General features: G+C 44.8%; 1 protein-coding gene across 3 annotated transcripts in view; it reads right to left on the bottom strand.

The window, feature by feature from the left end:
* Positions 1–2,096: 2,096 nt before the first annotated feature.
* flna (filamin A, alpha (actin binding protein 280)) overlaps positions 2,097–25,971 on the bottom strand; it is a 50,952-nt gene continuing 27,077 nt past the window's right edge. Inside the window, exons 9-49 of one of the 3 annotated variants that reach the window (XM_044211284.1) lie at positions 25,664–25,864; positions 23,082–23,219; positions 22,511–22,637; positions 22,288–22,424; positions 21,949–22,145; positions 21,715–21,828; positions 21,397–21,540; positions 21,160–21,283; positions 20,332–20,492; positions 20,119–20,209; positions 19,601–19,770; positions 19,176–19,293; positions 18,471–18,583; positions 18,147–18,296; positions 17,681–17,999; positions 16,782–16,955; positions 16,518–16,680; positions 16,253–16,413; positions 15,987–16,154; positions 15,730–15,853; positions 15,445–15,601; positions 15,170–15,359; positions 13,972–13,995; positions 13,173–13,420; positions 12,308–12,382; positions 11,503–11,602; positions 11,275–11,415; positions 11,035–11,163; positions 10,595–10,768; positions 9,944–10,105; positions 9,622–9,825; positions 9,359–9,511; positions 9,147–9,269; positions 8,144–8,410; positions 7,907–8,044; positions 7,534–7,649; positions 6,230–6,362; positions 5,899–6,075; positions 5,496–5,714; positions 5,186–5,383; positions 2,097–3,858 (exon numbers count right to left, since the gene is read on the bottom strand). In XM_044211284.1, coding sequence (XP_044067219.1) covers positions 3,674–3,858; positions 5,186–5,383; positions 5,496–5,714; positions 5,899–6,075; positions 6,230–6,362; positions 7,534–7,649; positions 7,907–8,044; positions 8,144–8,410; positions 9,147–9,269; positions 9,359–9,511; positions 9,622–9,825; positions 9,944–10,105; positions 10,595–10,768; positions 11,035–11,163; positions 11,275–11,415; positions 11,503–11,602; positions 12,308–12,382; positions 13,173–13,420; positions 13,972–13,995; positions 15,170–15,359; positions 15,445–15,601; positions 15,730–15,853; positions 15,987–16,154; positions 16,253–16,413; positions 16,518–16,680; positions 16,782–16,955; positions 17,681–17,999; positions 18,147–18,296; positions 18,471–18,583; positions 19,176–19,293; positions 19,601–19,770; positions 20,119–20,209; positions 20,332–20,492; positions 21,160–21,283; positions 21,397–21,540; positions 21,715–21,828; positions 21,949–22,145; positions 22,288–22,424; positions 22,511–22,637; positions 23,082–23,219; positions 25,664–25,864 — 6,407 coding nt within the window. In that variant the 3' untranslated portion in view covers positions 2,097–3,673. The remainder of the gene's footprint in view (positions 3,859–5,185; positions 5,384–5,495; positions 5,715–5,898; positions 6,076–6,229; positions 6,363–7,533; positions 7,650–7,906; positions 8,045–8,143; positions 8,411–9,146; positions 9,270–9,358; positions 9,512–9,621; positions 9,826–9,943; positions 10,106–10,594; positions 10,769–11,034; positions 11,164–11,274; positions 11,416–11,502; positions 11,603–12,307; positions 12,383–13,172; positions 13,421–13,971; positions 13,996–15,169; positions 15,360–15,444; positions 15,602–15,729; positions 15,854–15,986; positions 16,155–16,252; positions 16,414–16,517; positions 16,681–16,781; positions 16,956–17,680; positions 18,000–18,146; positions 18,297–18,470; positions 18,584–19,175; positions 19,294–19,600; positions 19,771–20,118; positions 20,210–20,331; positions 20,493–21,159; positions 21,284–21,396; positions 21,541–21,714; positions 21,829–21,948; positions 22,146–22,287; positions 22,425–22,510; positions 22,638–23,081; positions 23,220–25,663; positions 25,865–25,971) is intronic. The other 2 variants (XM_044211286.1, XM_044211285.1) reach the window with 2 other exon arrangements.

Below are 25,971 nucleotides of genomic sequence, written 5' to 3'. Positions count from 1 at the left end.
CGCGCTGCTGCCGCGGCGGACGCGCTGCTGCCGGGCCGCGGTGGACGCGCTGCTGCCGCGGTGGACGCGCTGCTGCCGCGGCGGACGCGCTGCTGCCGGGCCGCGGTGGACGCGCTGCTGCCGCGGTGGACGCGCTGCTGCCGGGCCGCGGTGGACGTGCTGCGGCCGCGGTGGGCGCGCTGCTGCCGGGCCGCGGTGGACGCTGCGGCCGCGGTGGACGTGCTGCGGCCGGGCCGCGGTGGACGTGCTGCGGCCGCGGTGGGCGCGCTGCTGCCGGGCCGCGGTGGACGCGCTCCTGCCGGGCCGCGGTGGACGCGCTCCTGCCGGGCCGCGGTGGACGCGCTCCTGCCGGGCCGCGGTGGACGCGCTGCTGCCGCGGTGGACGCGCTGCTGCCGGGCCGCGGTGGACGCGCTGCTGCCGCGGTGGACGCGCTGCTGCCGCGGCGGACGCGCTGCTGCCGGGCCGCGGTGGAGCGCGCTGCTGCCGCGGTGGACGCGCTGCTGCCGCGGTGGACGCGCTGCTGCCGGGCCGCGGTGGACGCGCTGCTGCCGGGCCGCGGTGGACGCGCTGCTGCCGGGCCGCGGTGGACGCGCTGCTGCCGCGGTGGTCGCACTGCTGCCGCGGCGCTGCTGCCGCGGTGGACGCGCTGCTGCCGGGCGGCTCTCCGGCTTAAACACGGTTCTTTGTCTAATAAAGACTGGAACTTATACAGAAGTATTACAGAGATGTGGTATTCCAGTATCTGCACAAGAATATAGCAAATGTAATGTAATTGGCCTACCTTCACGAAAAAGTAGGAAAAGAAAAGACAATAAAATGAATGATGGCTGAATCCCATTTAGCTCTCTGTCACACTGTCTGGTGGGACACCTGAATGGAACACAGCCATGTTAAACTTGTTAGCTGTTCGTACTGTGACAAGTGAAAAGGCCTGCAGGGCGTCCGTTCATCTGATGCAGCCTGCAGTTCATGTTTAAGACAGATATTCTGTTAAATGGTGTCAATAAAACGGATAAAAATGCAAAGGCCACTTGTGTTTCATAGCGTGCGCTCTGCTGGAATACTCACTGTGGAAATGAAGAAGGTTCTTTAACTAGAAATATTTATTTTGTCACCACCAGTTATTAAAGTATATTTTAAAATGATACATTTCATTTATCCAACAAACCAATTTCTAAAGGAATATAGAAACGATATTTCTGAATATCTGTGCGTTTTGTTATATTGTCATAAAAACAATTATACATTATATTGTATGTATTTATGTGAAACACTTCGGGATTGATGTGTGATGTATTTGATGTGTGGAACTTTTTAATGAAAGACACCAGTTCAAGAATGAGATCTACATCTATGATCAGCTACAATTTGACTTATGTATTTATGTACTCCTGTTCTTCTTCTTGTGAGATCCTTGATGGTTTTGCATCATGAGTGTGTACAAAGTAAATAAAGTTGGGAAATAAAATACTACTGCCTGCTTCTACAACACCTACTACTAAAGTGAATAATGATAAAGATCCCCATCCATTGACAGTTTAGTCTCGAGACTCTTGGATACATCAAGTTGGTCTCAATTATATAATATAAACACATGGTTTCATAATAAAAGGTAGGCTGTTCAAAGCTCTGCATGAGCACTGTTTTGTGTTGTATTATGCAAGACGTTGAGTAAGATTCCCTCTCCTGCAGCGGCCTCTGGAGGCAGAAAGGGAGTCAGGCCTAATAAGGAGTTGGAGTTTTCCAGGAAGGGCGTTGGCTGCAGACTCCAGTAATGTACACACTTTCCACTCACTGGAAACTGCCGTGGATATGCACTTCATTTTACTTCCATGCTTAATATGTGCGTCATCAAAGTTACTGATGAGAACGACCTTCACATTTAGATAAAAACACTGTGACAAAGAGTTAAGCTATTTAGATTTTAAGGCTTATTATAAACTCGGTACAGAGCTACAACAGGCCCACTATGAGTCTGTTAGACTATCAGTGAATTATGAGTCAATTTATGTTTCACCTGTTTTGTATTTGTCATGATTTATCCATTCATTCAAAGAGAACCAGACAAAGTTTAAAGACACAAAACAAACAGCCATTAGATTGACAGAAAAATACTTAGACAACTTTATTGTGTATCAAAATACTGTCTTACAAACACTTTTAAAGCCTTTTTTTTTTTTTAGGACAAGATTCATTTTTTTGTTCTGAAAGATAGATTACGCACAAAGCGAGCTGGTAGGATAAAGGGAGGGGTGGGTGGCGGCTGAAGGGGGTGAGATACGAACACTGAGCAGAAAACCAAGCAACGTCTGTTCTCTTTTGTTTTTGGTCATCGTGTTTTGAGGACGTGACAAACCACAACATCATCTTCAGCCCTTCTGTCCAGCACAACTTTAGAAACTTCCCTTTTTAAACCTTTCAATAAATATGAAAAAAGTTCCATACTTAAAGGTGAGCCACCACACACACACACACACACACCACGTCATGTTATTCTGAATCAGAGGCTTTCTGTATGCTAAGAGTTTCACAACCTAATGAACATGCAGAGCACATGTTGGTATCACACATTAAAACACACAAAACGCGTCGTTTCCCAGCAGCGGTGTCGAGCGAGCACGTGTGAGACAAACCACGAGTGAGCTACTGTGAAATGTGTCTTTCTCCTCCCCGTTCACATATGTCGCCCTATCTTGAATCTTTTGTAATTATATCCCTACTCTAATCCATATTACGGCTTTAAGAACAGCAGTGCCTAAAACTGGATCACACTAGCAGCAGGTAAAACGACTGGGTTGGTTAAAGAGCATCATGAACACCACATGCTGGAGTGGACTGGGCCAGCGCTGAGCATTTGTTGTTGTAAGTAACAGACAAGCCGTTCATCTGACTTTTATACGGACAATTAAAGGTCTTGCATCAAAGAGCAGAACGGAGCTCCTTTACACATTCTCACATGCAAACCCAAAGGCCAGGAATTACTCCTGACCCTCTTTGGTTCAAGTCCTGTGATTGTTCATATAAAAGCTCATTTAAAACTGAATCCATTAGTTATGTATGTAAGAGTAGCTCCTCCAGTGTAAACAGTAATCTTCCATTCAATGCTGGGCTCTGCGGGGCCAAAGTCTACTGCTGCTGCTACACTACGCTATGCTAGCCTATCACTCTACACTAGTTCAGACAAATCTACTAATGTCCACTTGTGTCCTGAAATGTAAAAAGCCTAAGGCACAATTGACTGCTGGCTTACAGTAATAAAAAAGGTGCATCTTTCTCCTCCCTAAATGTACTGAATGATGTGATTATAGCAGAAGAATGAAACAAGAAATGGAGCGAATGACCGTAAAGAGAGGAATGCTCTGTGTCTATGCGTTCATCTGGACTGGGTTACAGTGAAGATGTTGGTTTTAAAATATTCACTTGCGGAAAAACACAGAAATCTGGCTGAGGGTAAACACTGATGTGAGAGTTTGTTTTCTAGTTGGTTGAATAGTTATAAAATAAGATGCAAAAAAAAAAAAAAAAAAAAAAAAAAAAAAAAAAAACAAAGCCAGAAATCTTAATTTGTAACGTGGGAGGGACTTGGAGCTGTAAACAATGATCGGTTAGACTCTAGATAGAATTTCAGTTGTTTTAAACAGTGGTATAAGTTTCCGATTGTGGAGCTGGGTTTTAGACAGTGATGTGGTAGGGGCTGCCAGGGATGTGTTCGTCTCCCCACTTGACCACCAGGATGTACTCTCCCTTCTCTTTGAGCTGGTAGCTGACGTTGTACAAGCGGTTGCCCAAATGTTTCACCAGGATCTCCTCACAGGGGACCTTGGGACCATCCACACCAACCAGGAGCATGTTACGACCTGCGGACAGCGACAGAACAGTCAGTGTATTGTTATTAGCCTAGTATGCCGACTGGAAATGAATGAGACTGCTGAAGATTTAAAACTTAGTGCTTATATGGCATTATATTTGTGCCTCAATTCTTAGCATGCGATGGGACATTGTGATTATTTCTCTATAAAATATAATTCATGCGCTTGCAAAAATAGTTTTTTCTGTGCTCACATAGAGTAATTTAATACTCTCACTCAGTTTGGCGTTCTCTCAGAAACACCTGTGGCGTGCCTACTAACCAGTCTCCCGGTGCTTCCCTGGAAACTGATGCTAGCAATCGTATTGGAGACACAACAGCCAATCAGAATTACCTCCTCATAATCATCTGATTTTCAGATGAAGCTGGCTGTAACGGCCCGCTCACACCAGAAAGTTTTATCTGTCGTTTTGGCATGGCGCCATCGCTGCGGAGTTCACCCACAACTGACCCCAAAAGCCGAGTGAACCGAGCTAAGCTGCAGATTGTAAAATCTGTTTTCTCAACCGTGCAATCTTTAACTTTACAGAATTTTAAGCTCGGTAATTGGGAGTCGTAGTTAATTTCTGCCCCAAAGTCTTTATGTACACAGGCTTGCACCTTTGACTTTTTAACAAAGAACCAGGTTTTTTTTTTTTGACGCAGTTGTCGATATTTTGGACTGATGATTTAACCGCGAGAGTTTCATGCTCATCCAAGCTCCAACTGTGAGTCACATAACATTGTCTACGGGAAAAATGAATGGGACTTTTACTTCCAGAATCAGGGGCAACCAGAACTATTGAACAGGGGAAAAAATCTCCCCAAGCTGACATGCTTGTAGGGCTGCCCTCTAAACGCCGTCAGTTAGCAAACTCATTGGCTTGATTGCTAACGGGACAATAAGTTCACAGTTTTGTGGGTCAAAGTTGAGGAAAATCGGCACAGATTTACTTCGGCCCAGTAATGCAGTACATGAATTTATTGTGCTGCAAGGTGTTGTTGTTGGAGCGTGCAGAGCGCACATGGCAGGTCCTCTGACAGTAAAACTGAGTGAGAGGTTATTATTGTGCGCTTATGTGGATAACAACAAACATGCGAATACATTTACTGAGCACAAAATAGATTTTTGTTTGCTCAAATTAAACTATTCTGTGTGTCATAATTTCTCTACAAATTCTAACTTATGTATGTTAAAAAAAGTTTTTTTTTCTGTGCTCTAAATGTCCCACTGCGTGCTCAGGATTGAGACACAAATATTATTCCACACATTTAAAAAGTGTTTGTTTTTCACGAAATGTGTGTCTGGGACAAACAAACCCTTCACAGTCACACACCTGCTTTGCTACAGTCAACACTGAAGCTGTTTTTCTGCCCGATGAAGCCCTTGGTCAGGCCCAGGCCCTTGGCCACGACCTTGCTGGCATCTGACTGGGTGGGAACAGCCTGCTGGGAACAGCTGATGGCACGGGTCACAGGGTCAACCATGACAGAAGAGGTTTCGTGCATACTGTGGCTGGACACGAGCTTGGAACCTGGAAGATGGGGAAGAGATGGGGAAAATCGTATTATTTACATCTTTTTTTGTTGTATTTTTAAACAAAATCCTTACATTTTGTTTGCCTGAAAAACAAAGATCTTCCTCACCAGTGATCTTGGCCTTGAAGGGGCTTCCGACGATGTGGTAAGGGCCGCCATATTTGATGGAGATGAGATAGTTGCCGGGAGCCATTGGGGTGTATGTGACCCTGTAGCCCTCGGGGCACTCCACACAGTCCATCTTCACCTTGGAGGGCCCGTCGATGGTCACCGCCAAAGCGCCAGGGCCCGCTTTGCTCGTGTTCACAACAAATTCACATGCAGTTCCTGGAGGCAAACGAGGGAATAGGGAAGACCGAGGTGACGATTCAATTTTATATAGAGCCAAATCATAACAGAAGTTATCTCAGGACACTTTTCATATATTATATTATATATAAATATCTATAATTATAATTTACTTCCTGTTTAATTTGTTTCCATTCTGTTGTGTAGAAGGGCAGTGAGTTACCTGTGGTGCCTCCCTCCAGTCCTGCTCCGTAGGCAGACACCATCCCAGGGTCTCCAGCCTGGCCCGTCTCTCCAACTCGGATCTTAAACGGACTACCAGGGATGTGACTTCCGTTGAACTTCACATCAATTAGATAGAGACCGTTCTCTCTGGGGATGAACCGGACTGCGTACTTATCTAGACAAACAGAGAGGAGGGGAAAGGTAAGGCACATGGAAACGTGTACTCATGTCCAGCGGCACTATCAAAATTCTCCCCAAAATGTGGCATCATTTCAGTGTGAGCAGTCTGAAGGTGTTTAGATGAGTTTGGTTGCCATCCCTGCGGTTACCTTCGTCAATCTCAGTGACGCAACATTCCTCCAGAGCTCCAGATGGGCTGTGGACCTTTGCATCAATCACACCCTTCGCCCCGTTCAGGCTGACGGCAAATGACGCCGGCTGGTTCACCTTCAAACCCGACTCCTGCTCGACAACACATACTCACACACTCAACACTGGATCACCATTATTTAACACCAACCAAATAACTACCCAGCTTTCCCCCTGCTGACCACGCCAATCAGCAAGCTGTTACTCAGTACTGTCTACTTAATAGCATCATGAGCACCACAGTATCATATTCAGATAACTTATGCTACCATTTACCTTACCTGGAGGTCGCTAACAAGACTAAAGAGGAGGGCTGTGCAGTGAAAAGGCAGAGAAAGCAGGTATTTTAGTAAGTAGTAGTTTGGTTTATCGATAAGGATATTTGTGAGTTTACATATATGTGTGTGAGCACATCTGTGCTTGTGTGAGGGTGGGTCTGCATGCAGGTGAAGATAAATATTAATGTATGAAAGTCAGGGTTGTATGGAAGCCCATTTCCACCAGAAAAAGAAAAAAATTGATGAAAAGTTCTACACGATAAAAAGAAAAATGGTACGTCAACATTGTGAGAAAGTCAAATTTTTTATTAGGAGAGAATTATCTCAGAATTTTAACTTACCAGGAGTTTTTTTTATTTTTATCCTGCAGAACTTTTCATCTATATTTTTCTTTTGTGTCAGAAATGGGCTTCCACAGTATTGTGAGAGTGTGAACAGAGACAGAGGATATACAGCCCATGTCAGACCTCTTTAACCTCTTTAGCGCCCCGTATCCCTTTTAGAGGTGGGAGGCTGTTGGGAGCCTTTAGAATGAGGCACGAGAAACACACACAGTCCTCTAGTATCCCAGAAGCCCATGCACTGCCCAACAATGCAGCAGCAGCTGCTGATCCTATGCCTGTACCTCTGAACTCTCATCTTATGCATCTCTAACCATCTTGGCCTGCTAAAACATTCACTACTCTGCTATATATTTAACTTAAAACAAACTATTACACTTTGTTACATTACACACTGTTAAATACGACAGTGTCATCTGCCTTTGTTACTGACTCCACACTATCAAAGTCCTCGTGAGTGGAAGATATTTGTCTATTGTGTAAAACCACAAAAACTGAACTGTCTCTTGTATTGCACAATAGTCATGATATTCTTCAATCTGATATAGCACAAAACGTAAAACTACGAGCTGCTGCTGCATTGTAGGCAGTGTCCTGCGGCTTGGTGTGTGTGCACACGGATGTGTGTGTGTCTCAGAGCCTCACCTGAAGACTGGCAACAGTGAGGCGACGGGCGTCGTCTGACGGCGAGGCCACGGGGACGATGAAGGGGCTGTCAGGGATGTGCTCGTCGTTGAAACGGATCGACACCTCGTAGTCTCCTACGGGGGAACGGATTTCAAGTCAGAAAGGGACTAAAACAGTCCCACAAATACAAAAACAGTGACAGGCCTCCACAACACGCATATACTGTACAGATTCAATTTCTTCATAAAAAACAACATTAGAGTATAACTATGTGGAGTGGAACAAAGCAAAAAACAGCATTAAACAAAGACATTCACTGGATGTATAAAACGTTTATCTGCAGCTTAATTCTTTAATCCATTCATAAACCTTTCCCTGTCTCTTCTCTCACCGGGCTCCTGCACGATGTAGGACACTCCACTGGAGCCGTCCTTGCGGTCCTCGAAGGCGATTTCAGCCTTGCTCGGCCCCTCCACAGCAATGCTGAGACCTCCGGCTCCAGCCTCCCTCGTCCAGATACTGAACTCAGCTACACACAACACAGGGGCCAAAACAGAGTCAGGTACACTGTGTAAAATTACATATCGAAGCACACACAGACACAAAATAACTCAGCCACCACACCTACCTGGTACTCCAGCCTCTGCTCTCTCCAGGCCCGGCCCTCCAGCACGAACCTTATGAGATCCGCCCTCTCCCAGTGGGCCGACAGTAAACTGGAACGGGCTGCCAGGCACATGCACGCCGTTGTATTTCACACACACTGTGTGCACACCCGTCTCAGTGGGGACGAAGCGAATGCAGTAGGTGTTGTTCTCTCCCTCCATAATGTCAGCCTTGTGAACCTGGCCAGACGGGCTGGTCACCTGAGCTGTCATGTCAGCTATGCTGATCTCTGAAGAGACAGGCAGACAGATGTCTGAATCATTGAAAATACACATGCATAAAGTGAGACTATGTAACTTTTATCTGATAATGGAATGTAAAGTATCCCTTTATTTCATAAGATTGTCTGGAGTCAGTTGCTTTAAAGGAACAAATCAACATTTTGGGAAATACGCTTCACTTTCTTGCTGAGTTAGATGAGAAGATTGACACCACTCGCTAGATCCAACAGGCCAAAGGTAACAAAGTCCACCTAACAGCACCTCTAAAGCTAGGATGAAATGTATATCTGTAACATGCTAAAATGTAGTGTTACAGTAGCACAAGTGGAAAAGAGTCATGAAGTCAGTGAACTGACTCAGTAATGGCAGTTACAAAGCAATATCTCTCTAAAGTTGAGAGCTAACATTAGCTCACCATAAGCTACTGGTCATACCAGACCAAGTAACACTGTAGCAGCCCTAATGTATTGAATTGAGCGATGGTGCGTTTGCTTATGAATTAAACTTTTTATTTGTGTGAGACCCTAAAGTTTCTCTTTAAGGTCTCACACAGAAAATAGACAAAAGCAGATTCTCCAATTCAGCAACACCAGCACTTTCCAAAGTACTCTAACAGTGAAAAGTTATTTCTGTGACAGTTACACATCTAACAAGTCACACCAACTGTGTCATAATGTGGAGTTTGATTTCCATCATGACCACAGAGAGATGCATCGTAATGTCATCATTTCCTGTCTTCGTCACCTGGGATCTTGAGGCTGAGGTCGCACTGGCTGCCGACGTTGGCAACTGATGCTGCTCTCCTCTTCCTGGTGATGCTCTCCTTCATCCTTCCCTCCCCTGTTACCTTCACTGTGAACGCGCTCCCTGTGCACACACACAACGATTGATTCAGTTTAGTAATTTAGAACAACATTGCTCTGCTCTGTAATCCCCGGATGTTTTAAGGTAAGCACCTGGCACATGTTGGTCAGCGAACTTGATGTTGATGATGTAATTTCCTGGTTCAGTGGGGCAGTAGGTGACCTTGCAGGTGCCGTCCTCCTGGTCCTCAGTGTTGATGTCCACTTTACTGGGCCCCTCAATGGACAGGCTCAGGCCTCCATAGCCTGTATGGAAGAAACATGAGAGAGTGGCAATAAATATTAAAACTGGATGACTGAAAATAAAATGTAACAGACAATTAACACAAGTAGAAATATCTTTATCAAGCGTGTACCGGCATCACGAGTGTCGATGATGAACTCAGCAGGCTCAAAGGTCCTGGCCTCGCTCAGGCCCTGGCCACTCACACGCACTCGGCTGGCATCACCGATCTCTGATTGGTTGATCATAACAGCAATGGGGCTGCTAGGAATATGGCGACCGTTCTTCTTGATGTTCACCAGATGCTCTCCGATCTCCTTAGGAACAAATGAGATGCCTGTGACGGACACATGCATAAAAACAAGAGGGGAGGGTTAAAAAGATGACAACAGCTAAGACTCATGTCATTTCAGTCGATTTTTCCTTGCTTACATCAGACACACACACACACTCACCAACATGTCCGTTACGCAGCATCTTCAGCAGGCAGGGCTCCTCGCGGCCCGAGGGCGTGGTGAGGGAGGCGGTCAGCTGGCTGAGGTCAAGCTCTCCAATGTCCAGCGGGATATCTGCGGCCGAGCCCACCTTCAGATGGGACATCCTCATGGAGTCATCACCTGAAGACACAGCAGTGACAGGCCAGTTAGGGCGCACGCTGATGACATAAACACACTCAGAGGCGGGCGATTGACTGCATCTTTATCAGTATTTGGAAAACTAGTAGGCCTAACAAAAGGAGTTATACACAAATGACACAACCCTCTCCTGCTATATTGACAGTAATCTCACGAGCAAGATCGGCTTCTTCATCTTTTCTTGACTCAAGTGTTTGCTTTGTGAGCTAACCTGAATCTGCTAGCATCAGAACACTCGTTTGTTCCCAAATGAGTCCGATTCATAAACTGTTTTCACAGCAGACATTTTGTCACCTTGTCATAGTAGGAAAAGCACAGGTGGAACTGATAACAATTATTGCAATGCAGCAAATAATAACATTATTAGTTTCACCTGTGTTTGACAAAGATCCAAGCCAGTGTGAATGGCCTTCAATGCTGACCGTCATATTTCCATTTAATAACTGAGGATCTGAGAACAGATGATATTACCAGTAATCCTAGCAGAGAAGGGGCTGCCGGGGATGTGCTTGTCATTGTATTTGACCAGGATGCTGTAGTCTCCCGGCAGGACGGGCAGGTAGGACACAGTGCAGGTCCCATCCTGGTTGTCCAGACAGCTGATGTCTGCCTTGGATGGACCCTCGATGGCCAGAGACAGACCACCTACAAGGACGTGATATGAACAGACGGTGTTTTGTGTGATTATGTTTCTCCCTTTGTTACTGCTTTCTCTCTCTTCGGTCTGAGGTGGTGTTAAAGTCTGAGCAAGCTGGTGAGTGTGGTAAAATGAATACAGATGACTGGTACAGTCCTGATTAATAAGAGTTAGAGGTAATACATACAGCATGTGCATCTCTGTGGATTCAACTGATTTCTACACAAGCTGCTGCATACAGTCAGGTGTATACTGCCATATGACTGCTACATACCCTCTCCAGCATCTTTAGTGTTAACAGTAAAGACAGCAGGCTTGTTGACAGTCCCATGGATGAGGCCAGGGCCATAGGCACTGACATTACCACTGTTCATGTAGTCCACATAGAACTGTAAGGGACTTCCTGTGAATGATAACAGAGAGAAGAAGAAGAGAGAGAGAGAATGAGTGAACAGTGAACAAAACTTTTCATGCACCTTAGAGGTTACACAAACACGTCAGAGGTAAGCTGTACCAGGGATGTGGATGCCATCGTATTTGATGTCCATCTCGTGCAGGCCGGCCTCAGTGGGAGCGTACTTGACAGTAACAGTGCCGTCCTTGTTGTCTGTGATGTCAGGCTTGGCCACCTTGCCCGATGGCATTCGGACCTCACCTTCAGCAGAGGACAGAAACATACAGTGAGGTACACGCAACACAGACATCATCACTAAAGACTGGGCTGCGAACTTGTTCATGTTACCTGTGATCTCTCCCTTCTGGATGGTGAACGGGATGACCAGGTCAAACGGTCTCAGCCCTGCCACATCCAGACCATTCATTCCCATTGGTCTGTCTGTTGCCTGGGAGACAGAGGGCAGGGGTCAGTGGTGAAGGGTGTGGTTACAGTTACATCACAGATACAATCAACACAGTGCAGGACAGAGGGGTAAAAGCTTCCAAACACCAGCAAACAAAATGGGATGAGACAATCACGAGATGAAATGATTGACAATGGAGATGACAATGGTGATCATGGTCAGGATGATGACACCGACACAAACTGCGAGAGAGAATGAGATGAGCACAAAAACACTGGTAGGTCAAGGGAGAATGAAGAAGCAGTTAGCCATTTTGTAAAATGTGGAGCAGCTGACATGCCCACATTGATGGTTCTCAAAATGGCTGCTTTTGTCTCCTAAGAGAGTTGACATGGAGCACTGCTGAACAGACGGCTGCACAATGATTTATGGAAAATATTTAAAATACTGATTTCCCAAATTGCAAAGGAAATAGTTCCTATGTTGAAGAATATTCATGTGCCTTTTTGATATTGTGCAGCTCTGTTGCACTGCCCATGTGTTTAAGGAATCCTGTTTATGAGGTGGAGGGTGTGAAATGAGAGAAAAAGCCCCCTCAGAGATGAAACACCTGCAATAAGAGACAGCAGACACTGATGCAGGCTGATGAAGGGAGGCCATGTATGGTGATGTACATGAGAGAAAGGGAGAACAGAGGAAGTTGAACAAAAACTGAGTTGAGAGGCTGGAGGCAGAGGTTTTAGGTACCCAGGGCTGTTGAGCGTAGTACTGGGGCATTTGGCTCTGCTGCATGAGCTGGTCTGATGGAGCTCCTTCCAGCGCCTGAGGGGGGTGGGAGGTGGTGAAGGGGTAGGTAGGGGTGGTGTAGGGGATGGAGAGGGTAAAAAAGATGGAAGGGATTGGAGGGGAATACAACAGTAGTCAGGGTGATTTAGAAAATGTCTGGCGCCACCAGGACCCAATCACGAAGCTTCTGTAGGGAGAAACAGCGTCAAGGATCTTTGGTCCATGCAGCATCTCTCACTCACACCTTTACACCAAACAGAGCTAAGTGTGTGTTGGTCGTGTTGTTATCTCCACTCTGTCTGGGCTTAACATTGAGAGGATCACAGAATACAAATACCAATACATCTGCCTCGGTTGGTTTTGTATTTAAAATATCACACAGAGAACCTTGTTGGTAAACTGCAACAGAAGACTGGCTTGTTGTACAGAAAGAGAGGCTATTTCCCTCTGAGCTGTAGAAAAAGGATTGTTGATTGACCTTCTGCCCTCAGGTTCATTACAGGTGATAATTACAACACTAACCACTGCATTCATTACAATAAAGTGCCTTTGCTTTTGCATGCAGCAGTCTCAGGGAAAAGTCTTCAATCACCTAAGACTCGAAACACTATTCATACATTCTTAGTTATCGTTCTCTGCCTGCCTGTGATTGCTTTGACTGAACCGGCACCTTCTTTATTGTCAGTTTTGTTCATTGACTCTGTCTGTTCTTGTTATTTTGTTTCTGTTGTTCCACTAAACTGTCGACAGGGCACTGCAGTAACAGAGCATGTATGCTCAGCCAACCTACCCTGAATAACTAAAGGTTAAAATGCCCATCACTCACCGTGACTTGGAAGGGACTGTTAGGGATGTGCTCCCCTCCAAAACGGACGCAGATGACATACTCGCCGGGCTGCGGCGCCGTGTAGAAGATGTCGAACGTGCCGTCCTCGTTTTCAACAACGTCCACGTCGAGCTCCGCCCCCTCGGGCGTGCACACGCTGCATGTCACCTTTCCTTTCCCAGCAGCCTTGGCGTCCACTGTGATGACTGTCTGTTCGCCAATCTGGATAGTTGGGCCGACACCGGCGCCTTAAGAATTGAGAAAAAGGGTCAGTGGTGAGATGTAATTTGTTATAATGTTTAATCTTACAGAGACACACAGACACACACCTCCTTTCACACACACACACAACATTCAGCATGCACATTCCACAACCATGAGACCAGGTTAAAGTTGGATGAGATCTAGTCATGTTATTTCCATCTATTGTATGTTGTTACCAGCGACTCATATGTTATCATCATACAGTTTCCACGTAGAACTGAAAGCTAGATTAGCCAAAGTGCCATTCCACCATGCCATCCTACTTACTCTGTTAGTCCATTAGTCTGTCCAATAAAAACCGTGAGAGGGAAACGTAGACAAACACTTTTGAGAGAGGGAGTGGAAAACAAGATGGGAGGGGAAAAAAAGGCATGGCATAGAGAAGTATAAGAGAAGAAGTAGAAAAAGCAAGAGAGAAAGAGAGAGAATGGGATATCCTGTTGAAAGCTGGTGCCACTATCCTCCATGCTGACAGGCAAAAGAAAGGAAAGGTAGAGTAGTTCCTCTACATGACAAAGTCGTTCAGTAGGCTTACCTAAACCGTGACCGCCGATTGAGACTGATAATAGGAACGGTGAGAAGCAGGGGAGCAAAGAAAAAAAGTGACAAATAAAAGACAGTCAGGTGGTAGTGGGGGTGGTGGGAGGCAATAACTGTGCTCCAAACACTTGGATGAAAACAAACGGTGATGGTGGAGTGTGAAGCAGGGAGGGTGTGTGTGTGTGTGTGTGTGTGTGTGTGTGTGTGTGTGTGTGTGTGTGTGTACAGCGGGGACTTGGGTGAGGGGGAGTGTAACTGAGGAGCACAGCGTGAGGAACACAACATAACAATGCATGAAAAATGAGACAGGAGCAGCAGGAACGCTGAGAGATGAAATCTTAAATGGCTAAGCCGATAGATTTATCTTTCACACTCTCACAGATTTGAGTCATAATGGGTGATTATGGTTTGTGATTATTGTGAATCACATCCCAGCTTGTGAATAAAATTCATTTTGATGAATTATAATTAGAGCTCAACATTAGTTTTCACTTTTCCCAAAAAATACATCTGTTTATTTTAAAGAAATAGTTTGACATTTTAGGACATACGCCCTTTCACTTTCTTATTGAGAGTTAGATGAGAAGACTGATACCACTCATGTCCGATGCTAAATTTGAATCTAGAGCCAGCAGCCACTTAGCTTAGCTTAGCTTAGCATAGCATAAAGACTGGAAGTGGAAACAGCTAGCCTGGCTCTGTCCAAAGCTAACCAAATCAGCACCTCTAAAGCTCATCGATTAACTTGTTATTTCTTGTTTGTTTAATCTGTGCACAGGCCTAAGTGTAAAAACAAGAAGTTGTAGTTTTCGTATGGAAAAACTGCTTCCAGTTTTTATGCTAAGCTAAGCTAACCTCCTGGCTCCAGCTTCATAGTTAATGGACAGCTATGAGAATGGTATCAATCTTCTCATGTAACTGTGTGCATTTCCTAATACGTCAACAACATGAAAGATCTGCGTGTATAACAGTAAAATTCAGCATCGTGCAGAATGACTGTTACTCCCATAGTATACAGAGGACAGAGGAGAAATTGACCAACAATACAATGGACTTTGAGTCAAACTAATTATATAAAAGTCTAGACTATTGCTACTTCTGCAAGGTAAAAACAAAATGTTTGAGTACGTTTCAAACATCCCCACTATATGAGAACAAATGTGTGTCCAGTGGTCTAACACTCCTGCACATACCTGTGACAGTGCACTTGCTGGCGTCTCCGGTGGGCAGGGCCCTGATACGGTAGGGTGAGTATGGGATCTCATCCCCTCCGTACTTAATGAGGATGGTGTATCGGCCAGTCATGTCCGGCACATAGGACACCAGGTAGGTCCCGTCATGGTTGTCACGGATGTTGGCCTTCTTCGGCTTTCCCTCTGGGTCCTTTGGGGGGGGGTAAAGTTTGAAAACAGTTACCAAAATAATGTGTTATTTATTTTTATTATGTGCATCACATGTGAGCACTCACGGTGATCTGCACTGCCAGCAGTCCCTCGCCTGCGTCTTTGGCATCAATGGTGAACTCGACCGGCAGAGAGGCGGGCACCCCGGTGGTGTTGAGCCCGGGCCCGCTGGCACGAACCTTACTGGCATCGTGAGTGGGGAGCACCTTCACCTTGTAGGGGCTGACAGAGGGAGAGAGGAGAGGCTGCATGAACACAAACACAAACTGCAGAGGAACGAATATCCAGACAGTTAGAAAATGTTGATGGTACACAGAATCTGTGCGTGTTGAAGTGTTTTTGTGCGTTACCTGCGTGGGATCTCCTCATCAGCATACAATACATTGATGGAATAGGGTCCCTCTCTGGTGGGAACGTAGTTGACTGTGTGAGTCTGGTCACCGTTATCCACCACTTCCACCGGCTCCACCACACCTGAACACACACAGGCAGAAAGAGAGAGAGGTTAAATAACCATTGTTAAAAGTGTCTTATTTCTTATGACTCTTTTTGTATGCGACTATCACAAAACACACGCACGTTAATCATGAATAGAGAACACACTCACCTTTGGGTCCTTGTACACGGACCTGCAGTGGGGCCACTCCAGCTTTGGAGGCGTCCACTGTGAATGCCTGAGGAATGTTGGCCCGGACATTGTTGCCCAGGCCTGGACCCTGGCACTTCACCTTGGTACTGTCCACTGTGTCACTGACTGGCACAGAGAATGGACTACCTGCACAGACAAAACGTCAGAAAAGTTAGAAAAATGTAGATCATCGTGACAATATGGAAATGTTTTTTGACACTTTTCCAGCTGTAACAGTTAGGTACCTTTGATGGGCTGTCCTCCGTAGGTGACGTTGAGGTTGTATGTGCCAGGTTCGTATGGGATGTACTCCACACTGCAGCTGCCATCCTTGTTATCAGTGCAGGACATTTTGGCCTCTGATGGACCCTCCATTGCCAGACCAAGACCACCAGTACCAGCTCCTCTGCAGAGGGAAGACGATGGACATTAAAAATACAGGCAGGAAGCACTTCAGGGACATTTGCGTTTTCCTTAAACTGTTCCAAGTAAATGTTATGTGTCACTTACCGGGTTTCCACTGTGAACTTGTTGGGCTTGTTGGTGATACCGCCTTTGAGGCCAGGACCGTGCACGCGAACACGAGCTGGATCACAGCCTTCAGTGACGGCAACACGGAATGGACTCTTAGGCACCGGAGAGCCTTCGTAGCAAACCTCCACGCTGTGTGGGCCTGAAGCGTACACACGATATTAGGACAGCTTCAAACTCATGTACTGGAGAATCCAATAACAAACCTACAAATTCTGCACACACTGCTACGTTTGAACTTACCCTCCTCATAGGGAGTGTACTCTACACTGTAGGTTCCATCGCCGAGGTCGGTGATCAGGGCGTCCGTACGGCTGCCAGACGGGTTGCTGATGAGGGTTTTGATGTGGTCGCCGCCGTTCTGGGTGAGAGCACGAGCATCCACAGTGAAGTCTGTGGTCGCCTCGCGGAAAACACCTAAATACACACGACAGGGAACAAACGGCATGTTGGTGAAATGTTTGCAAGCTTGTACAGGCTTTGATTACATTTAGGGATGCACCAGTCTGATTCTTTTTTTTTTTTCAAATTTAAAATCTGTACACACCATGTGGAACTAATTGGATTGCTGTGACACAGCAGCTCGCTTTAACTGAATAAATAATAATAGTAGCTTTATTTATATAGCACCTTTAAAAACAGAGTTTACAAAGTTTATTTTGACAGACAAGGCAAAGCAGAAACAGGATACCCAGGTATTATAACAGCAGAAAGCCGAACGTGTTGAAAGTGTAAGTGAAAGCAGAAAACCTGTATTTTACAATGACTTTGACAAAGAAACTGTATTCTAATATGGATCAGTCACATCTGGCTGATACTCGGTCTGCTCTATAAAGCTCAGTATTGAATCAATGCATCCCTAATTACATTCTATAAAACTATAATGATTATAATTGTTTCAGTATGCTAACAATAGGACACACAAAGGGAAGTAGGATGAAAATAAAAAATAGCACATGTTCACAATGCGAACAATTTCAATCTAGAACAGAAATGATTTATTTACAGAATATATGCAGGGTATGAAAATGAAAAACCAAAAACAGACATTACCTTTGCCTCTGAACATTAGTGACCAAAACACGAAATAACAAATGAACGAACATAAAACCACATCTATCTTCTGCAGCAGGTTATTTTACCTTTGCCCTCCACTCCCGGTCCGAACACACGGACTCCGCTGGCGTCGACCGCAGGCTCCACGTTGAGCCGAGCAGGGAAGTTGGGCACATCCTGGCCACCGTAGCGGATGGTGAGAGTGTACGAGCCGGGGTAGAGGGGGATGTAGGTGATGGTGTAGGTCCCGTCTCCGTTGTCCTGGATGTGAACCTCGGCCTCAGTGCCGCTGTCTGAGATGATCTCGATGGTCAGCTCAGCCGGGCCGGCGTTGGTACAGTCCACAATGAACTCCCCTTTCTCCCCGACCTTGGCACGCTCCAAGCCTGGGCCAGAGCAGCGTACCTGAGAGAAGAGGAGACCGAATGATTAATGACTTAATGATTATTGATTAATAAGTGTGTCAGCAAAAAAAAAAATTCTACATTTTATTCATATTCTTTTCATTCTATAGATGTGTAACAGTATGGTCTGTCAGTAACTGAGGCTAACCTTGGAGGGATCTGAGGCAGGATAAGCTGTGGGGTTGAATGGTGATCCAGGGATCGGCGCTCCATCATAGGTCAATTCAACCTGGTATGGCCCCGCCTCCCGGGGGATGAACTTCACCTGACTGGTCTCTGGGCTCAGCCCTGGCTCAACCTGAACAAGAAATGATGATGTATGCATCATATGTTAGAGATGCAAGGCTTCAAAATGTGAGACTTTTATAACTTAAATACACTATAAAAAGAATAAGGCAATTCTGAGAGGTGGTCTCAGCATGCACTAAGATTTTTTCCCCAGAAGAGAATAAATCCAAATCATGCGCCATACCTTGCTGGCCACTGGCTTCCCTGATGGCGCGGTCACCTTGGCGGCGACCTTGCCCTGACCACCGGCACCCTTAGATTTGACAGTCACTTCCTGGTCTTTGCCTACAGTCATCTCTACAATGACACACAGAGCAAAGAGAGCGCTGCAGATTAGACATTAGGCGTTTCAAATGGACGACCACGAAAGGAAAAAAAAAATGATGAAAAGACATGACAAAATTATTAATTAGACAGAATTTTGACTTACCAATTCAAAGTAAGACAAAATAATGAAGTATAAAGTCAAAATGATAAAATAGTAAGTCAAAAGTTTGACATAGCCAAAATTCTGAGACACCATCTCAAAATAATGACTTATTATCTCATAATTCTGACTTAGTCTTGTACAATTTTAACTCAGTAGGTCATAATTTTAACCAACAAACTCCTAATTTTAACTTAATATCACACACTTATTATCTATCACGCATCATTTTTCATCAATTTTCTTCTTTTCCAGGCAGAAATGGGCTTCCACACAAACCAGAGAAATGCTATAGGTCAAGAGTAACAACACACTTCACAAAAAAAAAAAAATGACTTGAGCAACAGAAACACCATTCAGCTCTGGTTATTTACTGTATGTTAAACACAAAATGATGCTATATATGAGGGGTGAAATCAAAAAGGTGCGGAGGTACAAGAGCGATGACAGGAAAGTACGTACTGTCCCCCAGGCCCTTGACGTTGATCTTGCTGAGGTCCAGTGTGGGGGCCACACCAACATTGAAGGGGCTCTTGGGAATGTTATCTCCACCGTAGGTCACAGCAACTCCCAGAGGACCCTGGGGCAGGAAGGGGCGGAGGGACACAGATGTGATCACACAAATTATTATGCAGGAAAGGGTGGACAGAATAATGCTGCCTTGACTACTGAACGAACATAAAACAGAGGCAAATCTGACTGACCAAGCAAATTCCACTTCAGTTCAAATTCCAGTTTTTATGCTAAGCTAAGTGTCTCCTGGCTCTAGCTTTGTACTTGAAGGTGGAGACTGTAATAATCAGAGGGTAGCTAGAGAGACTGGATGGGTCTATGTATCAAAATGTGCATTGGCATGTTCGTATGTGTGAGTGCTTCTCCCATCTCACCTGCTGCACAGGCGTGTATTTCACAGTGTGTGTGTTGTCGTGGTTGTTGATGATTTCAAAGTCCTTGACAGCCTCTCCTTTGATCGGAGCGCTGAAGTTACAGTCCAGGTTGGCCTTTCCTGCTCCTTTAGTGCTCACAGTGAAATGAGTGGGCTTGTTTAATTCAACGCCTGAGAAAGAAAGAAAATTAATCAGAGTTCATATTAACATTATCGTATTAATTTCCATTTCTCAAACTCCAGCAGTTTATAAAAGCTTTTATATTTACTATTTTAAACAGCCAATGCCTGTGGAGTAATTCTGGAAAATTCTCTGTCTCACAGGAAATAAGTCATAGTTTTTTTGTTTCATTGCGGTTTGATTGCAAGAAATAGAAAAACTGGGTAGCTGGCATGAGCTGTGATCACCACCATAACTTGACAGACAATGGAAAGAGGAAGTTGCAGATTTAAACATATAAAGATATATAAAACATGGAATATTTCACACTGAACAACCTACTGAATAGGTGTTCTTACCACTGCGGCTGAGTCCCGGTCCTTCTGCCTTGACTTTGCTGGCATCATGAGAAGGATCCACTTTGATCCTGATGGGCGTCATTGGAATAGCCTAACAACAAACAGAAGCAATACTGTGTTCAAACACACATTTTAAAAATACACACAGAATACGCACAACCCTACACATGCACATTCTGCTCTCATTCATGCTACAAACAACGCATGATTCACCTGGTCAGCAAACAGGACCATGATGGTGTAGCTGCCCGCTCCAGGAGGAGTGTATTTGACGGTGAAAGTGTCGTTGTCGTTTCTAATGATGTCAAAGTCGATGTCGGCCTCTGCGGGGCCCACCACTCCGGGGGCGCACTTGATACCTATACTGATGTCGCCTGAGGACAGGAGACAAAAGTCACCACACTGATGATTTCAACTGATGCTCTGCAGCCATTTTACCTCTGTTGTCTTAATCCAACTAATGAGTTACACCCTATAAAGAAAAAATTTAGTCCTAAATTGTTAAGGTGAATTTATTAGCCTATGTACACATCCACAAGACTCAGAGCAACATTAGCATTCATCTGTAGTCGTGTTTCTGGCCACCTGATGAATACAAGTCCATTATTCACTCTACTTTCAGCTCTGTTTTGCTCTCCACCAACTCCTGAGGGAAATATTTGGCTTATTAGCTACTAAATACGCCACTTTCTGCACTAGCTAGTCGTTAACTTTGTCTATCTGTAGTCCGGTGCTGGGCATGAAGCGTACAGTCGGTTGCTGAAAACAGCTGCCTGCAACAATGAGACTAAAACAATGAGCTGAAGAGAGCGGCAGAGTTGGGTGATGATTATCTGTGGTTTGTAACTACGAGTTACATTACACATAGTAATTTGAACCATTGTTGATAAACGACTATATATTTTTTGCTGCTTTAAATACACGCTGCAGATCCTGTCAAAGCTACTGATATGGTTTAAAAAACATCAGTTATGCAGTGGTAGAAAATACTGTGCTGTGATTTATTGGGAGAAAGGATGCAACAGTTTTATGTCGCTCTACCTTGACCAGCCTCTGCGCAGTCAACGGTGAAGTATGTCGGCTCAAAGGCCTTGAGGCCGGTCTTGGCCACGCCAGGTCCCGACACCTTCACCTTGTTTGGATGACAGCCTGCTCCGATGTTCATCTGCGGTCAAAAACACAACAGCTAAAGAGACTTTTTTGTGATAAAATGTCCTTTGTGTAAACTGTAGGAAACGCAGACCCTGTCTAAATGTGTGTCTGTGTTTGTGTACACACCCTGAATGGGCTGTCAGGGATGTTGACTCCTCCCCAGGAGACCATGGCGGTGTGTTTTACAGGTTTTCGTGGGGTGTAAGTACAGGCGTATGTGCCGTTGCCATTATCCTTAACCTGTACATCCACAGGAGTACCTTCGCCATCCTGTGCAGATGTGGAAAACCATAGAGTTGAATAAGACAATACTTCAAAGTGGAATAGATCTAGCAAAGCTGTGGAAAACATGAAGACAGAGGCGTTTGAGGGGCTGAAACACGGCCAGATGATCCTACACAGCAGTGCATTTCTGGTCAAATGCTGACACACACACAGCCCTACCTGAGCCGCAATCTTCAGAGGAGCTTTTCCTCCTTGCTTGGCATCGACTGTGAACTCAGTGGGCTTTCCAACAGCCAAACCACTGCTCTGAAGGCCTGGACCAAATGCCTTAACCTGGAATAAACACGTCGATGACAAAAATGATTTCAACATTAAAAGAAATAACGGTTATCAGTTTTAAACTGTATGTCTGTTTTGCAGCTGCACAACGCGTGTCCCTGGGTATGTGCGCACCTTGTCGGGGTAGAAATCTTTGCCAGGTGGGTTGACAATCTCAGCCATGAAGGGAGAGTGCTGGATGTCTTCGTTGTTGCAGAGCACATGCACAGCATACTCCCCAGCCTCTGTGGGCCAGTAGCGCACGTCACAGGACCCATCGCCCTTGTCGTCACATTCAATCTTGGCCTGAGATGGACCTTCCACAGAGAAACCTGAACAGGGAAAAAACAAACACACACAGCAGGCTTAGAAGAGCTGTCAGTGAGTTACTGAAGGTAAAACTACAACGACACACACTTTCAGGATTCTTTTACTCTGTGTGTGTTAACTCTGTCGTCTCTCTGGCTTACTTACCCAGTGTGCCGACGTTGTCTCCAACAGCCTCCACCACAAAGTCAGCAGATTTGCCAACGACGCCGCCGTCCAGCCCTGGACCCCAGGCCCTCACCTTCTGCTGGCCGGCCTCAGCGCCAATCTTGACCTCAATGGGGCTAAACGGAGCAGAGAGCGATCAGTCACAATGACAAGTCAATGCAGTTCAACTGTAGCATTTGTTTCCGTACGAGTGTGTGTGTACCTGCGGGGGATGTGCTGTCCTCCCCAGGTGATGGTGATGGTATACGTTCCAGGTGTGGTGGGATAATAGTCAAACCCGTACACACCATCTCCGAGATCTTTCCTTTTACACGGCTCCTCAAGACCCTCTGTAAACACAGCGATGCACGTTAGAATCACTTTCCTTAACTGCTAATGTTAGGAGCCAATTAAAAAAAACTAAACTATTTATTGTTTCTTGGTTGCAAGGCATCATAACTATATTCACACGGGGAGTGCAGGATCATTTCAACCAGCTACCTTAATGCTACCTTGCATTAATTTGGAATCTTGTTTCTGGCTACAGGTGAATGGAAGTTCAACATTCACTCTCCTTTTAGCTCTGCTTTGGTCTTCACCAACTGCTGAAAAAAATATCTGGCTTTTTAGCTGCTAAATGCGCCACTATTTTCACCAGCTAGTAGCTAACTTTGTCTGCAGTTTGGTGCTGGGCAGGTAGCATACAGTGGAGTTACTTTACTGATACCACAGACAGAGTTAATAAATCAGCTGGCAATAGTGAAAATAAGACTGGTGTTTGCAGGTCGACTCACTGGGTCCCTTGATGGAGACTTTGAGCTCTCCGGTGCCAGCTCCTTTGGTGTAAACCTTAAAGTCTGCGGTCTCTTTCACCCTCAGGCCTTTTGGCTGCAGACCACGACCCTTAGCTTTGCAGAGGCTGGGGTTACATGCTGTGGAGACACACACACACACACACACACACACACACACAATGAAAGAGACTCCAACATTATGACCACATGTGAGTTCAGTGGTGGTTTCAGTAGGGAGAAGAGGAATGAGGTGCGGGGTGAATGATATGAAACCAAAACTATTTCCATCTGAATGGTACATCCATCATTTTCAGAAGGATGAGGGGTTGCTGGAAAGCTTTAAGTGCTGTTCAATTGTTCTTCCCCGCTTTCCTCCTGCCCTGCACGCCCCTCCTGCGCCTCTTATCCAACTGTCTTATCCCGCAGAGTGAATACATAGACCACAGTAAAGGAAGTGAGCCTTTATCCTCACTCAGGAAGTGGAGTATCCTTCATATCTCCTGATTAAAAGTGTATAAAATAGAGCTGCTGAGTCACAGTTGGATGCCCTGCAGGAAGCAAAGGAAGCCCCACAGGAACAGAGGCTACTGAAAGGGGCTCAAGATATTTTCCAGGAAGTGGACTACTTGGCACTCTAAGAAGGAGGATACATTAATATTTTATTATATTAAAATCTATTTTGATGTCAGCAAGTCATGTGTGCAGGTCTGGTATACTTGGCAGAACCACTATATAACAAATGATAATTTATTAAAAATAGAGAAACATTTGTTTCAATAAGAAGGTTTAGCAGAAATGGCATCATGCAACATAGATTAACACATCGGTGGTTAAAATTGTTTCGGCTAATGATTAGATTCAGGTTATCACACTTGGTGGTAAGCCCCTATACTGTCTAATAAGGCACTTTTTATAAAGAGCCTATAGGTTATAACTAATGGCTTTATTAAAAGGTTAATAAATGATTTACTTATGCTTTATAGATCAGCTATAAGCCGTTCATAAGAACAACTTTTGGGTTGCCAAATCGTGAAACATTCCTTTGACTAATTAGACCACTAATGTTTAGAAAAGAGCTGCAGATGATGTGGACCAAAATGTATTTATTAATAACTTACAAGTGCAGACCTGATGGTTGAACTCTAAATGACTTGACTGTAAAGCGCCTTGAGGCAAATGGTGATTTGTGATGTTGGGCTATATAAACAAAATTGACTTGACTTAGTGAGTGAGAAACCAATGAGTATTTATTAAAGCTAAGTTTTATACATTTTGAAATAAGAGGTTTTGATGTTAGAGTATTATTTATTATTGTAGTATTACTACTGGTCTGGTATGACCAGTTGCTTATGGTGGCTAATGTTAGCCAATATTAGCAAACTTTAGCTAGATATTCCTGTGTATCTGACATTACGGAGTCAGTTCTGTGACTTTATGTCTTTTCTTTATGTGCTGCTGTCAAACTACATTTCAGCATTTACCATCATCCCGTAACATAAGTTACGTAGGATCGCGTTAATGGATTAACAAGATTTATTATCATCAAATAAAAACCTTTACAACCTGGCCATGTTCTTATGAATGGTTTATTTATGAGGCATTTTAAATGATTTATTAACAATTAATAAAGCCATTAGTTAGAACTCATAGGCCCTTTATATTAGAAAGTGGTACAGAAATGTTTTTATATTTTCTTATTCCTTAAACAGTCGTCTGGGATGGACACACCCAGTGCAACTTAAAAGTTTTTGCTATCGCTCAGAGAGGCAAAGCTAATTACAATGCTACCACGTATCTGTTATTTTCATTCCTAGAAAGCATGAATCATTGTGCCAAAAGCTATTTTTCAAACAATGCTGGTCATGCAATACAAATACAATTCTTTGTGAATTGTGTAAACTTAAGACCGCTAGTGAGCTGGAAGAAATAAAGCACCCGTTTCTGAGCAAATACAGACTGCAGCTTAATGGTGGTATTCTTCCACAGAAATCTGAGAATACATTTGTGAATTTGTTAGTATTTCCTCATGGACATGACACACACCACACATATAAATCAAGTTTACAGAGGGAAATTAGTCACAAGTAAGACATGCAATTCCACAAAAACACACACATACAGAGTAAAGGATAATGCAGTCAAATATCTACATGGACACAAAGATGAACCACTCATGCATGCAATCGCACACACACACAGCGGGTACCCAAGAGAGATCCCAGGAAACAGGAAATGACAGCAGAAGGAAGAGGCTGTTCCAGAAAGAGGACAGATACCACCAGGCCTCTATCGAAGAGAAGAAGGGAAGGAGGGAGGGGAAGAGAGAGGACACCGTCCAGTACAGTGGCAGGAATAGACAGCAAAGCATTAGACACAACGGAAGAAAAAACACATATTTAAGGTTTAAAAAATAGCTGTCTCTTGTTGCCTTTAAGATTCACAGTGGACTTTGATATAGCTGATAGTCATTAGAGGCTGAGAATGTTTCAGTAACATCCTCTACAGAATGACTTATAAACAGGGTTTCTCAGTGATACTGTAATACGTCTCGTGTGCTAAGGAATCAAATCTGTAACTCTTACCCTCTCCCACGGTGACCGTGAAGGGACTCTTGCTGATCTGACCACCGGCGAAGGTGACGTAGATAGTGTGCGGGCCCTCCTGGGTGGGTTTGTAGGTGCAGCGGTAGCTACTGTTGCCCTTGTCCTCGATGGTGCAAGTCACCGTGTTCTTCTTGCCGGCAGGGTCCATGATCATCACCTCCACCTCGCCAACACCAGCACCTGAGAGAAACGGGAGGGGATACAAGAACAGGAAAAAAAACAAACAAAAAAAAAGAGAATGAGTTAAGACACACGATAAAACATATCCATGCAGACTTTCTAACCTG

Source organism: Siniperca chuatsi, linkage group LG10 (genome assembly GCF_020085105.1).
Source record: "Siniperca chuatsi isolate FFG_IHB_CAS linkage group LG10, ASM2008510v1, whole genome shotgun sequence".
Taxonomy (NCBI): domain Eukaryota; kingdom Metazoa; phylum Chordata; class Actinopteri; order Centrarchiformes; family Sinipercidae; genus Siniperca; species Siniperca chuatsi.
This window is presented reverse-complemented; position numbering and strand designations above follow the sequence as displayed.